The 12,709-nt window shown below is 43.0% G+C and overlaps 1 protein-coding gene across 1 annotated transcript in view; it reads right to left on the bottom strand.

Annotated features, from left to right (window-relative positions):
- The window catches only part of LOC146808898 (phospholipase A2 inhibitor and Ly6/PLAUR domain-containing protein-like), a 262,038-nt gene that overhangs the window by 139,139 nt on the left and 110,190 nt on the right, over window positions 1-12,709 (bottom strand). Inside the window, exon 4 of the mRNA XM_085615710.1 lies at window positions 773-922. Within this exon, the coding sequence (XP_085471836.1) occupies window positions 773-922 (150 nt within the window). The remainder of the gene's footprint in view (window positions 1-772; window positions 923-12,709) is intronic.

Below are 12,709 nucleotides of genomic sequence, written 5' to 3'. Positions count from 1 at the left end.
ATAATGTGTCAGAGATTCTGCTGTCTACCATGGGCGGGTACTCCCTAAGGTGGGGGAGCATCGCCCCACTGCTCCCAGAGCAGTGGAAAAAGGAAAAATAAAATAAATAAAAATAAAAAAAAATAGGAAAATAAAAAATAAAATGATAATAACAATGTTATTATCATTTTATTTTTTGTAGCTAAGGGGCTGAGTTAGAGTGGGGCATGGCTGGTGGCACAGGGAGGAGGAGTGGTTCGTGCACTCAAGAGAGCATGATGGTTTTGCCGGCTGTCCTGAGCCGACCGAAGAGACATGCACACTTTGAATGTTCTCCACCGATCTGTAATACACAGCCTGGGTGGAGAACATGCACAGGCTCCCAGTCCCCACCTGAGCTCTCTCATATTGACGCTCAGATCAATAGCAATGCTGCTTTCCAGCATTGTGATTGGCTTAGGGTAGCCTCTGTGCGTCCTGCTTCTTCTGGAATCAGGAAGAGAAGCGGATAGATGACAAGGAGATATAGTGGAAGAGGTAAGGTTTTTTTCAACCTCCCGCCTTGCTACCCCTGTTCCTTACCAGCTGCCACTGCTGTCTACAGTGTCAAAAAACCTCAATTATTCAATTATCAACGAAGCAGAACATTTGGCACCAGAACAGACACAAAATGGACACTACTAACACCATGCATATTTCAGAATATTTGAAAGGACCTTTCACTAGCAAGGATCTAAACCTCCCACTGCCGAGCAGTTGCTGGGTGACAGCCAAACAGGAGGGATGCACTTACTTGGCCTTTGGGCTTTCCCATGAAAATGTAAGCATTCCGTCTGCCGTCCCACACATTCGATTAATTTATCAGTTTTACATTCTTCGACGGTGTCTTCTTTGAAGCAGTCTGGGCACTTCTTTCCATTGGAGGTCAAGTTCATAGGAGGAACTAAAAAAAAGGCAGAACAAATGAATTAGCTATCTACCCTTTCAAAGATAAGTAACAAAAGTCACTGAAGGCACCCACATAGTAAAACAAAAATAACAGAAGCGAAACTTCACTCTGTATTGATGATAACATTTAAAAGTTCTGTGGCCAAGGAGCAACGCCGCCTAGTGATAAGTCTCCCTTCTTGGGCAAATCTGTGGATTCCATCAACTCACGTAGGAAGATGAAGTAGGCCTGGCTCTGAAAGCCCTAGTTACACTCTGACATTTTCACGGATTGCCCTTTTCCTAATCCCCTGCCCACAGTGACTAGAAACCCGTTGAGTGGTTTGGAGGGGAGGCAAGGTGTTACCCTGTGGCGTTAGCAGGAAGTGAATGAGTGCATGATGTCACTTCCTATAGTGCCCATGCCTTCATGCTGTGTTAACTTGTTTGCCCTAGTAAAACAGTGTTCAAACATCAAACTTTACAATATTACCCAAGTTGCAAAACCCTTCACCATTAGTTTCCTATCCTTCTCCAATTCATAAAACCTGCGTAAAAAATCTGTCCTCTGCTCCAGTTATTTCCCTATACATGAAGTATATTTCTGCTTTTTGGAGACTACAGACCTAAGATCAGAGGACAGAATTGGGGGGCATATCAACAACAACCGGCGATAATTATCGCTGAGCGCACTTAGCGCCAGGATAATTATCACCGGCTAGCACCGATTTTTATCGCTGAGATAGCGTGCTATTAGCAATGCTTATCTCATCAGCGATAAAAATCCTGGCGCTAACAGGCTAACGTGGGATTATCGCTGGAAACCCAGCGATAATCTCACGTTAGCTTGTTGATAGGGACTCACGAACTTAGCCGTGATACCCACCTTCCATAGGATATCATGGCTAAGTCAGTCCTGAAGAGGTGTCAGGAAAGTAGCGATAACAGGGGTTTTCGCTACTTTTCCTGACGCTATGCTTCATAGCGTTAGGCTTGCTGATAGGAGAAATGTCGCTTAGCGACATTTCTCCTGTAATGCCAGGTCAGGAACGCCCACTTTGCATCTCATTAGAGATGCAAAGCTGGGCGAAAACGGCCGCAAAAGCGTCGATAATTTTTTATCACCTGCTTGTTGACATGCCCCTTAATCTGTGAGGGTAAGGGAACGAAATACTCCATCGCTCCGATGGAGTACTCATCCTCCAGACTTAGGGGCACATTTCCAAACATTTTGCGCTGGATTAGCGTCACACAAATCCATGAGTCTGTGGGTGTGTTATGATCATTCCACTGCCATCTCCATGACACACCCACTTGGTTATGTTGATGTTAAATGTGCCATACCCTCAGATTTTCCAGAGTTGCTTGTGCCTTGCACATTGCTAAAATTCCACTGATCATGTGAAATAGGAGGCAGAATATAGAATCATAATTGATTTTATATTCACCCAAATTGACTTTAGATGCACAAACCTTTCGAAACACTATCCAGTCATTTCGTTTTTGTCTGTCCAAAAACATGTTATTTTTACTGTAACAGTGATTATGAATTTATTTTTTTACATTGTTTAGGGAGCTGAAAGAGTAATCTCTTTATACTGTGAAGCTGTATAGTGGTAAGACTTTGTGTACGTTTTTGGGCTGACTGACAAGCGTGCACTTCTCAATGATTACTTCATTTTGGATGCATTTATTTTTAGGTCTGGCTTAGAGAGTGCTTCCGTTGTCCTACCAGCCTCACGTTTTCTCAAAATGCTACATTTAATATGCAGTTCAACTTCCAGAAAATACGTTTTTGATCAGCCCGCTTCAGTCATTGGTCGGACAGGGTGCCAGTAATATGTTGGTTCAGTCGACGGGTCAGCACACATACAGCAGTGCAATGGTATTACCCACATACTTTGTAAAGGCAATCTGTGTAACTTCACATTCAAAGGAATTCAGACCCTTTAATGAATGCATGCCCAACAAATCTCTGCAACTGTAGAGAAACTGAATATTGACAGCAGTGGCTGGTCTGCTGGTCAGTTCTTACAGAGGGCATTCCATTCTCTTCAAAGGTGAGTGAGCCTTGTTTTTTTAGATTCTGGGCAGTACACCACTTTGGAGGTAGAGAGGACGTTCGGGCTGTAGTGTAATCTTTTTTTAAGTTTAGAAAGCTTTATTAAGCAAGAAAGGAAACATGGTACAAATATATAATACTGTGAAATAGAGCAAATCCATCAGGTTACCAATAAAGCAACTTATGAAGAAGAAAAATCTAATACATCATAACATACTAAAGATATTAATTATAAAAGGAAAACCTAATCACAAAGTCCCATACTAAACATAGCATTTTTGATTTTACTTTGTTGTAAGATGGGGAAAGGAGAGAGAGAAAAGAAGAAGAAAAAGAAAAAAAAAAAGAAGAGAGAAATAGAAGGAAAAGGAAAAAGAAAGAGGCAGTTGAAAAGAAGAAAAAGAAGATAAGAAAATAAAGGGAGGGTATTGACATTCACAAACTGTATAATTAATAAAACTTTCCAATGACTAGAGAAACATAGGAAAGCACAACGCAATATAGAATATGTAATGCATAAGTATAAAGGACAAATGTAGAAATAACAATGCAATTCATCGAGGTTTAAAAGCAAAACTACTAGCAGAAGCATATAAAGCAGAAGAGGAAACAAAATTGGTGAGAGGAGACCAAACCGCCTCCTTGCGAATAAGTTGCTGAGATGTGGTTACAAAAGCTCTATCCAGCCTATGATGCTGGCAGAGTAAGTTCCACCAAGCTGTAAAGGAAACTTTGGAGGCATCCTTCCAGTTCGAGGTGATAACTTGTAAGGCAATTGCAATTGCTAAATCTATGAAAGTGCCAAATTTACGATTACCAACCCACAGTCTGGAGGAACAACCCCAAAAAATTGAAATGATATCAAAGGGAAAAATCAAAGAACAAATCGAGGCAATGGAACTACAAACATTTGTCCAAAAAGTGGAAATATTAGGGCAGAGAAGAAACGCGTGTAGATATGTACCAGGGGTAGTTTGGCATGACCAGCAGTTAGGAGATAGGGCAGAACTAAATTTAATATAGTTAGAGGGGTGAAAAAAAGTCTCTGATAGAAATAACAGAGTGTTTGAGTGGTACTAGCATTGCAGGAAGTGTGATGAATTCGAGTCCAAAGAGAGTCCCAAGTATGAGTATGAAAAGTTTCTTGTAGATCTGTTTCCCATAAAAGTTCAATCTTAGTTTTGGGACGGGAGGAAAGAGGGAAAAAAAGGAATTTATAAATATGAGAACCCCTAAGAGCAGGAGAAAAGGATAAAGCTTGAGTATAGGAGTCAGAGGCAGAAGAGGGAGAATCCGAAAGAAGGGAGAGCTGTTGGTGTTCAGTCTGTCTCAGAGACTCGAATTTTGAAGGAGAAGCAACCAAGATACTATATTTAGACTGGAATTCCTGAAGAGACAGAAATTGCTTATTAAGTAGTAAATGTTTAACCTGCAACACACCTTTGGAAATCCAATCCTTCCAGAAAATAGTATGGTTAGAGAGCTTAATATATTGGTTGTGCCAAATAGAAGAATCTAAAAAGAACTGAAAAGGAGAGCGTGATTTGCAGCTAATCGGATGAAGAATAGATATAAGATATGAAATTGTGGGGGATTTAAAGGACCAGGGAGGATGCACGAAATTCTCTAACGAGGACTAAGGAAAAGGATAAATCTGTAGTGCCGTCTTAATTATCTACTATGGACAGTACCAGTGGAGCTTTGCACCAGGGCCCATTTTCAGCAATGCCTCATCTTACTCAACTCTGCTTCTTTTAAGTTTGCTGGTGGTTGTTCTGACATTCCTCTGCACCATGAGAACATACAGATGTGTGTCAACGTCGGTATAACTTGAGCAACAATCTCAAAATGTGGTTCAAGTGGTTTTAGAGAAGGAGAGAGACTGGAAAACCAACACATACAGACTTTAACGTACACCTAGGCTTGGGATGAGTAACACACTTAATAATTTCAGAGTATAATGTTGGGTATATTTAGCCATAAGAACATCTCTGGATTTCATCAAGTATATGTTTGTTAACCAACCAGGAGACCTATTCACAAATGCATTTTAGACTATTACCGTAAGTTTACAGTCAAAGATACCACATTTATGCCTGCCAAGACTATGTCTTGGCATTCCTGCCAGGAGGAAATACATTTACTTCTGTGGATTTCTCCACCATGAGTACAAAGATATTTTAAACAATAAATGCCACTCAAGGAGTGGGCAGTGAGCGTGGAACGGCTTAAAAGTTTGAGAATGATTACAAACATGGGTATTTCCAAACTTCAATCTGACCTCTTCCACTCTGGATATGGTTGGAGATGTACTACTCTTTCCAGGATGGGAAGGGGAGCTGATCATCCATGGATTGTAATTTCTCCACTAGAACACATGTTTGCACTGGTGAGAAAAATAGTGCGTTTGCAAAGGAAGCTCCTTTTCCCCTGTGTTGAGTTCAATGGTATGTAGAACTCTACACTGGAGAGACCAGGAGCTTCTGGGACCGGTCGCGTGACATTCCCAGTGCTACGCCTTGGAACCTGCACATAGCGCAGTTTTCAAGGTACACTACTGGAAATGTATGTGAATAGGAAAAAATATGTTTTGTCAATAGGGCACTATGTATGACCGGTATCTATGCACATATGTGTGGGTGTTTATTTATACAGCACAACTTAGCTAATGGCACCAAAGAGCAACACAAGGCCAAAGGTTAAGATTACAATGACTGAATATTGTGAGGGTGGAAGAGAGGGTAACTATTGAGTTCTATGTAATACCAAAATATTAGGTATGATTGTGGAAGAACAGACTAGTTAATTTGAATAACACTAATGAAATCATTAAAAGAGGCCTTTTGAATGAAATTGGACCCAGACCCAGCTCTCCATTGTGCTGCCAGCCCCCCGCCTCGCTAATTGTTTCGCCTCAACTCTTGTGCTCTTGTCTGACTGCACTTTTTTCTTTCTCTATGCTTATTTTCTTTTCCTATTTCTTGTGATTTTCTATTTCTCTTTATTAAATTCATTTGCCAACTTCTTGTGCTTTTATCATTCTCTTTCTCTTTCCTTAATTCCTTTGCCTATTTCGCGTGCCATTCTGCTGCTTAATTCATGTGTTTCTGTCTGCTTTTCTCTTGCCTAATTATTTTGCCTATTTCTTGTGCCATCTTCACTAATTAATATTATGCTTTTGCCACCCATTTTTGCCACCTCCCGATTTCTGTTGCTGTTCTTCCACCTCCTGCCTAGCCATGCCACCGCCTCACAGCACCCCTCCTTCCTCCCAGTGTGGTAAATTTAAATTACCTATACTTAATTTATGCGGTAAAGTTCAATAAGAATAACTCAGAATAAATAAGAGGCAGAATCCGTGATATTTGAGGTTTTAAAAGGGGTTTTATTCCTTAAAAAGGAATTGGTTCGAACCAGGCAATCGGATTCCGTCACCACGAAGGTTCGGGAAGGGATAGACCATACTTTATTGACAGGTTATCATATATATAGTCAATGCATTACAGTAAAGGCAGATGCAGAAGGCGTAACAGCTGAGAGGAGAGATAAGAATACACATACGTAATGAAAAAGGCGTTACAATAGGCGTGCATAAGGGCGTGTACTAGAAACGTCATTATGAGGATGTCACAGGTGGGTGGATCCATAAGAGAATCCTGCAATGTCAGCAGAAATACATGGCAGAGATGCGCGCGCAGCAGCATGACGTGTGATTGACGTGTAACTGGAGGGTGAAGGGGACTTGACATTTAGCCCTACATGAGGAGACAGAAGTCTGGGATGTCAGAACAACCTAATCCCAAATCGTATCTAATATCTTGTGTTTAAGGAACTGTATTATCTGGAAGGAAAGGTCTCTCGGGCAGAGGCTATTCTATACTGACTGCTAGTGCGTGTATAAGCGTCTACGTGTCTACATGAGATGCGAGAGGGCATGGGCCTACCATGGTAACAGGAGCTATGAATTACTTGCACGGAGACAGTGAGGCCGGGCCCTTTGCTCTGCAGCTGGAAGGATGTTTACCTAAACTACTAGACAGGAATGTATTTTTCGAGGAGCGGAGCAGATAACTTGAAGGCAAAATACAGTCTTGGCAGGCAACAGGCCGAGCCAGGCACCGTTAGCCGCGCAGGGAGTAAGACAAAGGTCATGGATACAGATGCAGGTCCAGGCTGGAGCATTCAGAGGCAGAAGGCAGGAAAAGGCTCGATGGCAGAATTCAGGGCCTAACTCGCCAGAGCTGAAAAACGTGAAAGGTGCACCATATAAAGACGGTGGCAAGGCATACTTAGGAACGGAATATTCGACCCATTCATGGTGGATCTGAAAGAGGACATGTTAACGTTGGACGCAAATGTATTTGCGTCTTCATAGCTGGAAGTGGAGGGAACATACATGTACTTGTAGCACGTACATGGAGCCGTTGGGGTCTAAGATAGGGGACACAATTGATCATAAAAATTCATATTTCCTCATTCCCTCCTTGTCCCCTACGGACCCTTCATGATATATCGATCCTCATGAATCTATCAATCTGTTCACGTAACATCATTTGCTCTTCTTTCTTCTTACGGGATTTTGAATGAGAACTTGAATGTGGAATACATGATGTGGCACACAGGCCGCAAATCGCTGGCCCACATTGTAGACACAGGCAGCAACTGAATACTATGAGAAGGGCAATACCTAGGAAGGATAGGACCTTCCATCCCCAGGCTGACAACACACTCCAGAACCAACCGGACCAAGTCCAGGTGCCTGGATTCTGGTGTATCTGACTTGCAATCTTATGAAGACGAGTTATGGCTTTATATACTGATGGCGCGTTTTCTGGAATGAAAACACAGCAGCTCGATCCGATGACTCTACAGGCTCCGCCCCTATCGGCCAGGATGACGTCAAGGACAAGACGATTTTGGAGAACAACAATCCGCATCGCAGACTGCTCCTCCGTTAAGTTGCCTAGGGCAGAAGTAGTTTCATTCACTACTGCTTCAAGGGTTCTGGTTAATTTGCGTATCAGTTTACTATTAAAGACAACACCTATGTAGGGAAAGAAACCTTTATTGAAGTCTGTGTATTGCTCCCATGCCGTTTCAGTGTAGTTGACAATCGGGAGATCTCTCTGGGGTCTATTGTGTACTAGATGGGTATTTCTATGATAATCAGGAGGGGCTAGGAAAACAGGTGGCAGAAGGAATGCAATGTAACAGGTACCATCCCAATCTAGAGGTAAACGTATATATGCGGTATGACCACAAATGAAGTAGGAATGACGGGAAGCTCTAAATGTAGACTTGCCTTGATCACTGAATTCGATCACAGTAGTACATTTACTATGACCCAGGTGTACTGAACCATTCTTTCTTGCACATAATTCACCTTTGACTGGTAATACTGACATAGCAGGCAAGACTGGTGCAGCTTCGGAATCAACATTCAGAATCATGAGGTTAAGTGTAAAGTTACCTAATCCATATACTTCATTTTCTAGATCAGTTCCTGTCCTTTTGGGAAGTCCCTCTTTGTTAGGGTAGCAGGCTTTAAGCAAAACTAAGTTCAGGTTTCCCCATACCCAGTTGCCCTGGTAAACTACGGTATTTGAATCTAAAGAATTAATCAAACTAAACCATGCACCACAGGAACCATTGTGTGTGAACGGGTACGGAAAGAGGGGCAGAACTCCCTTGTATTTCTGGTAGGGAGGGAGTCGGCCACATATCCAACAATTTGTAGCGTTGTTGGTCTGATGGGAGTGATGTAACATACTAATGAATGTGTTGTTGCGCAGCGCAAGTCTGTAGGGCAACTCATGCGGAGGTAATTCGCTAAAAGAGTGTTCGGCAGTAACATTGAAAGCAGAATGTGCACGCTTGAAAATAGGGTAGTATATGTGCAACAGTATACTTGCAGCAATAATCAGAAGATTTAGAAAAAACATAATCAATAATGTCACTATACAGTGACTACGAAGTGATTTACAATATGCACGTTTCTTGAGCTGTTTCTGTCTATCTCTCTCTCTATTTCGGTCTAGGGGATACATGTCAGAAACTAATTTAACCGATTCACCTAGGGGAGGACTTAAACAATTAAACTGTCTGACTTGCTAGACCTTAGTTTCAGTTTATATTCCTGGGAAGCAGTTTTCTCGACCAGGGGGAGTTTTGAGTCAGTCTGTGGAGGAGGGCAGGGCTGAGAGTTCAAATCAGAAGGCAGTCCGTGAAATTTCTTGATATGGCTCGAGTGCAGCCAACCCTGGCGACCCTCAATCTTCACTGCTGTCCTCGTGGTCAGAAGTACTAATTTCGGCGTTTGCCAGCGGGGCTCCAGCGGGCTCCTCCTGTCGAAATTTCTTATAAACACATAATCGCCGGGAACCACTTCATGGGGCTTCACCTCGGTGTTGTCGGGAAAGGCTGCAGCTACCTGTGAACGACAAGATTGTAGTGCAGACATCAAGGAGGCAAGGTAATCTGTCAGCATATTACAATCAACATCAGTGATTTTATGAGGTATAGGCGTCCCCCACATATTTGGTGGCCTACCGAAGACCACCTCGTACGGGGATAGCCCTGTTCGAGAATGTGCTATCATTCTCATGTAAAAGAGCGCAACTGGTAAGGCTACTATCCAGTCGACGCCTTTCTCTCTGCAGATTTTAGAAAGTCGAATTTTCAGAGTCTGATTATGACGCTCCACGAGACCTGCTGCCTCGGGATGCCGGACACAGTGGAATTTCCACTGATAGCCTAACAGGAGTGTAATGTGTTTCACTAGCTCGGATGAGAACGGCTGACCGTTATCTGAGTACACGATACGGGGCAAACCATACCGTGGAAAGAATTCACGAACCAGCTGCTTGGCAGTGGTCGGAGCAGTGTAATCTGGGACTGGATATGCTTCTGTCCATCGGGAAAGTGCGCATACAACTACGAGGACATATTTGAATCCTCGACAACGTTCCATCTGGATATAATCCATCTGGAGGACTTCAAAAGGGTGATCGGGAGGTTGAAATCCACCTTGCTCTACAGGAATGCTTTTACCTGGGTTGAACTGACAACAAATCATGCAAGTACGCACTTTCTGTTTGGCTGCTGCTCGTAAGTGTTTATTGAACCAAATGTTTTGAATACTGTCTAGCATAGCTTTCTCTCCTAGATGCGCTGGACTATGTATTGTGTTAATGATAACTTGGACCATGGAGTCGGGGAGAAACCATGTAGATTTTCCCTTCGTCATCCATCCCTGATCTGTTTGGATCCCTCCTAGTTCAGTCCATTTCTTGATTTCCTCTGGTGTAGCATGTGTCTGTATGTCAATTACATCAAGGGCGGGATCCCTAACTGTCATGCAGTGTGTCGATGTCGGAACTATTGTCTTTGTCAAGTCAGTTGCATGAGTCCGATTCTGCGCTGTTTGCTTAGCTGTTCGGTCTGCCAGGTCGTTACCCTGGGAAATGATATCGGTGACTTTTGTATGGGCCTTGCACTTCATGATAGATATCGCAGTAGGCAGACGTATTGCATCTAACAGAGCTTGAATGAGGGGACCGTGTTGAATGTTGGCACCGTGAGAAGTTAAATAACCTCTCTCTCGCCAGAGGACTCCGAAGTCGTGTACAACTCCGAATGCATAACGTGAATCTGTGTATATGTTAACTCTCTTATTTTTGGCTTGAATACAGGCTTGTGTCAGAGCGATGAGCTCTGCTGCTTGAGCTGACAAGGTGTCAATACAATTCGTTTCAATAACTTCGGTGTCTGTCGTGACTGCGTAAGCGGCCACTAACTCTCCTGTACTTGTTCTCATGCATGAACCATCCACATAAAGTGTCAGGTCTGGATCTGGTAATGGAATGTCTGTCAAGTCTTGTCTGGGTTTCGTCGTAATAGTAATGACTTCAATACAATCATGTGCCAATGGGTCTGTTCCACTTAATGGCAAAAGTGTGGCAGGATTTAATGTACTACAGCGTCTGATTTCTATGTGTGGCTGAAACAATGTCAATTCATAACCTGTCAGTCGTGCTATAGTCAAGTGCTGGGTCTGTGTTCCGTTTAAAAGAACTTCCACGGAATGTGGAACTTGCACTGTCAATTGATGTCCTAATACTATGGAATCGCTTTGTCTGATCGCTAAAGCTGTCGCTGCGACTGATTTCAAGCACGCAGGCAGAGCCTGGGCTACTGGATCTAATGTGCTAGAAAAGTAAGCACACGGTTTGTGTGAACCTGCTTGTTCCTGAGTGAGTACTGACAAGGCAGTACCTTCGCGTTCTGTGACAAAGAGTGTAAAAGGCTTACTGTAACATGGTGTCGCTAAAACAGGTGCTTGACATAAGGCTTTCTTTAAGTCTTCAAAAGCTTGTGTATGTTCCTGAGTCCAAGGGAGGACAGTCGATGTCGCTGCCTCCTGGGTTGTCAACTGAATGAGTGGCTTTGCTAGAAATGCATATTGGGGAATCCATTGTCTACAGTACGAAGTGAGGCCTATGAAGGCCCGCACCTCCTTTTGTGTCTTGGGTGGTGACATGTTTACAATTAACTGGATGCGGTCAGGTGTGAGCTGTCTCCCCCCTTTGGACAGCAAGTGCCCAAGGTACACAACTTGCTGAACACAGAATTGCAGCTTCGAAGGGGACACCTTGTGCCCCTTGTCGGCCAGAAAATGTAAAACCGTCAGTGATGCTTTTTCACATTCGGGCTCGCTTCGGGCGGTGATCAGCAGATCATCGACATACTGAAGCAGGGCAGTGTTAACAGGCATGTGGATACTGTCAAGTTGTCTTTTCAGGGCTTGGCTATAGATGCTGGGGCTTTCTGTGAATCCTTGAGGTGCGCGTGCAAATTTGAAGCTTCGTCCATTTAAACAGAATCCGAACAAATATTGGCTTTCCGGATCGATTGGGACGCTAAAGAAGGCGTTCTTGAGGTCAATTACAGTAAAGAACGTTGCTTCTGAATCAATAGCTGTCAATAATGAAGAGATATCTGGAACCACAGGATACTGTGGTACAATGCATTTATTCAATTCGCGCAGATCAATAATTAATCGATAAACTGGGGGTGCATTTGGATCACTACGTTTAAGAATTGGAATGATAGGAGAATTACATACATTGGAGTCGGTTTCCACAACCACTCCTTGTGCAATGAGCTCGTCAATGATTTGCAGCAAAGCCACTACAGCATCTGGAGGTAACTTGTATTGTCGAAGTCGTGGTAATACCACTCCTGCTTTGAGTGTGACTCGATATGGTGTAATGTGCATACAACCTACATCAGTGGGGCCTTGTGCCCATAAATGTGCAGGGACATTCTGTAACCGGTGATCCATGTCTCTCAATACGTATTGACCTTTAAAGTCACGCAAAAATAGTCGTACCCCTTCCGGAGAACAACATATTACAGCTCCTAGAGCTTTCAGTGTCTTTATACCTAACAAGTTTTCTGGGCATGATTTTGTAAGCAATAAATCTGTAGTCCGTGTCAATGGACCAACTGCAAGAGGAAGAGGTTGCGATACTTCGTTAACAATAGGCTTTCCTGAAAATCCAAGGGAAACATTCTGTGAGCCTGAGAGGGGTGCCCCTGGAACCTCGTCGTGACTTATAGTTGTTCTGCTTGCCCCTGTATCAATTAAAAACTTTCTGTCTTTCCCTAATACTTGACTATGTACATAAGAACCCTCTTGATCTACAGGAACCTCAATAAGAGGCAAGCCAACCTCCCTCT

This window comes from Triturus cristatus, chromosome 7 (assembly GCF_964204655.1).
Source record: "Triturus cristatus chromosome 7, aTriCri1.1, whole genome shotgun sequence".
Lineage (NCBI taxonomy): Eukaryota > Metazoa > Chordata > Amphibia > Caudata > Salamandridae > Triturus > Triturus cristatus.
Note: the sequence above shows the minus strand (reverse complement) of the source record. Positions and strands in the feature narration are given on the sequence as shown.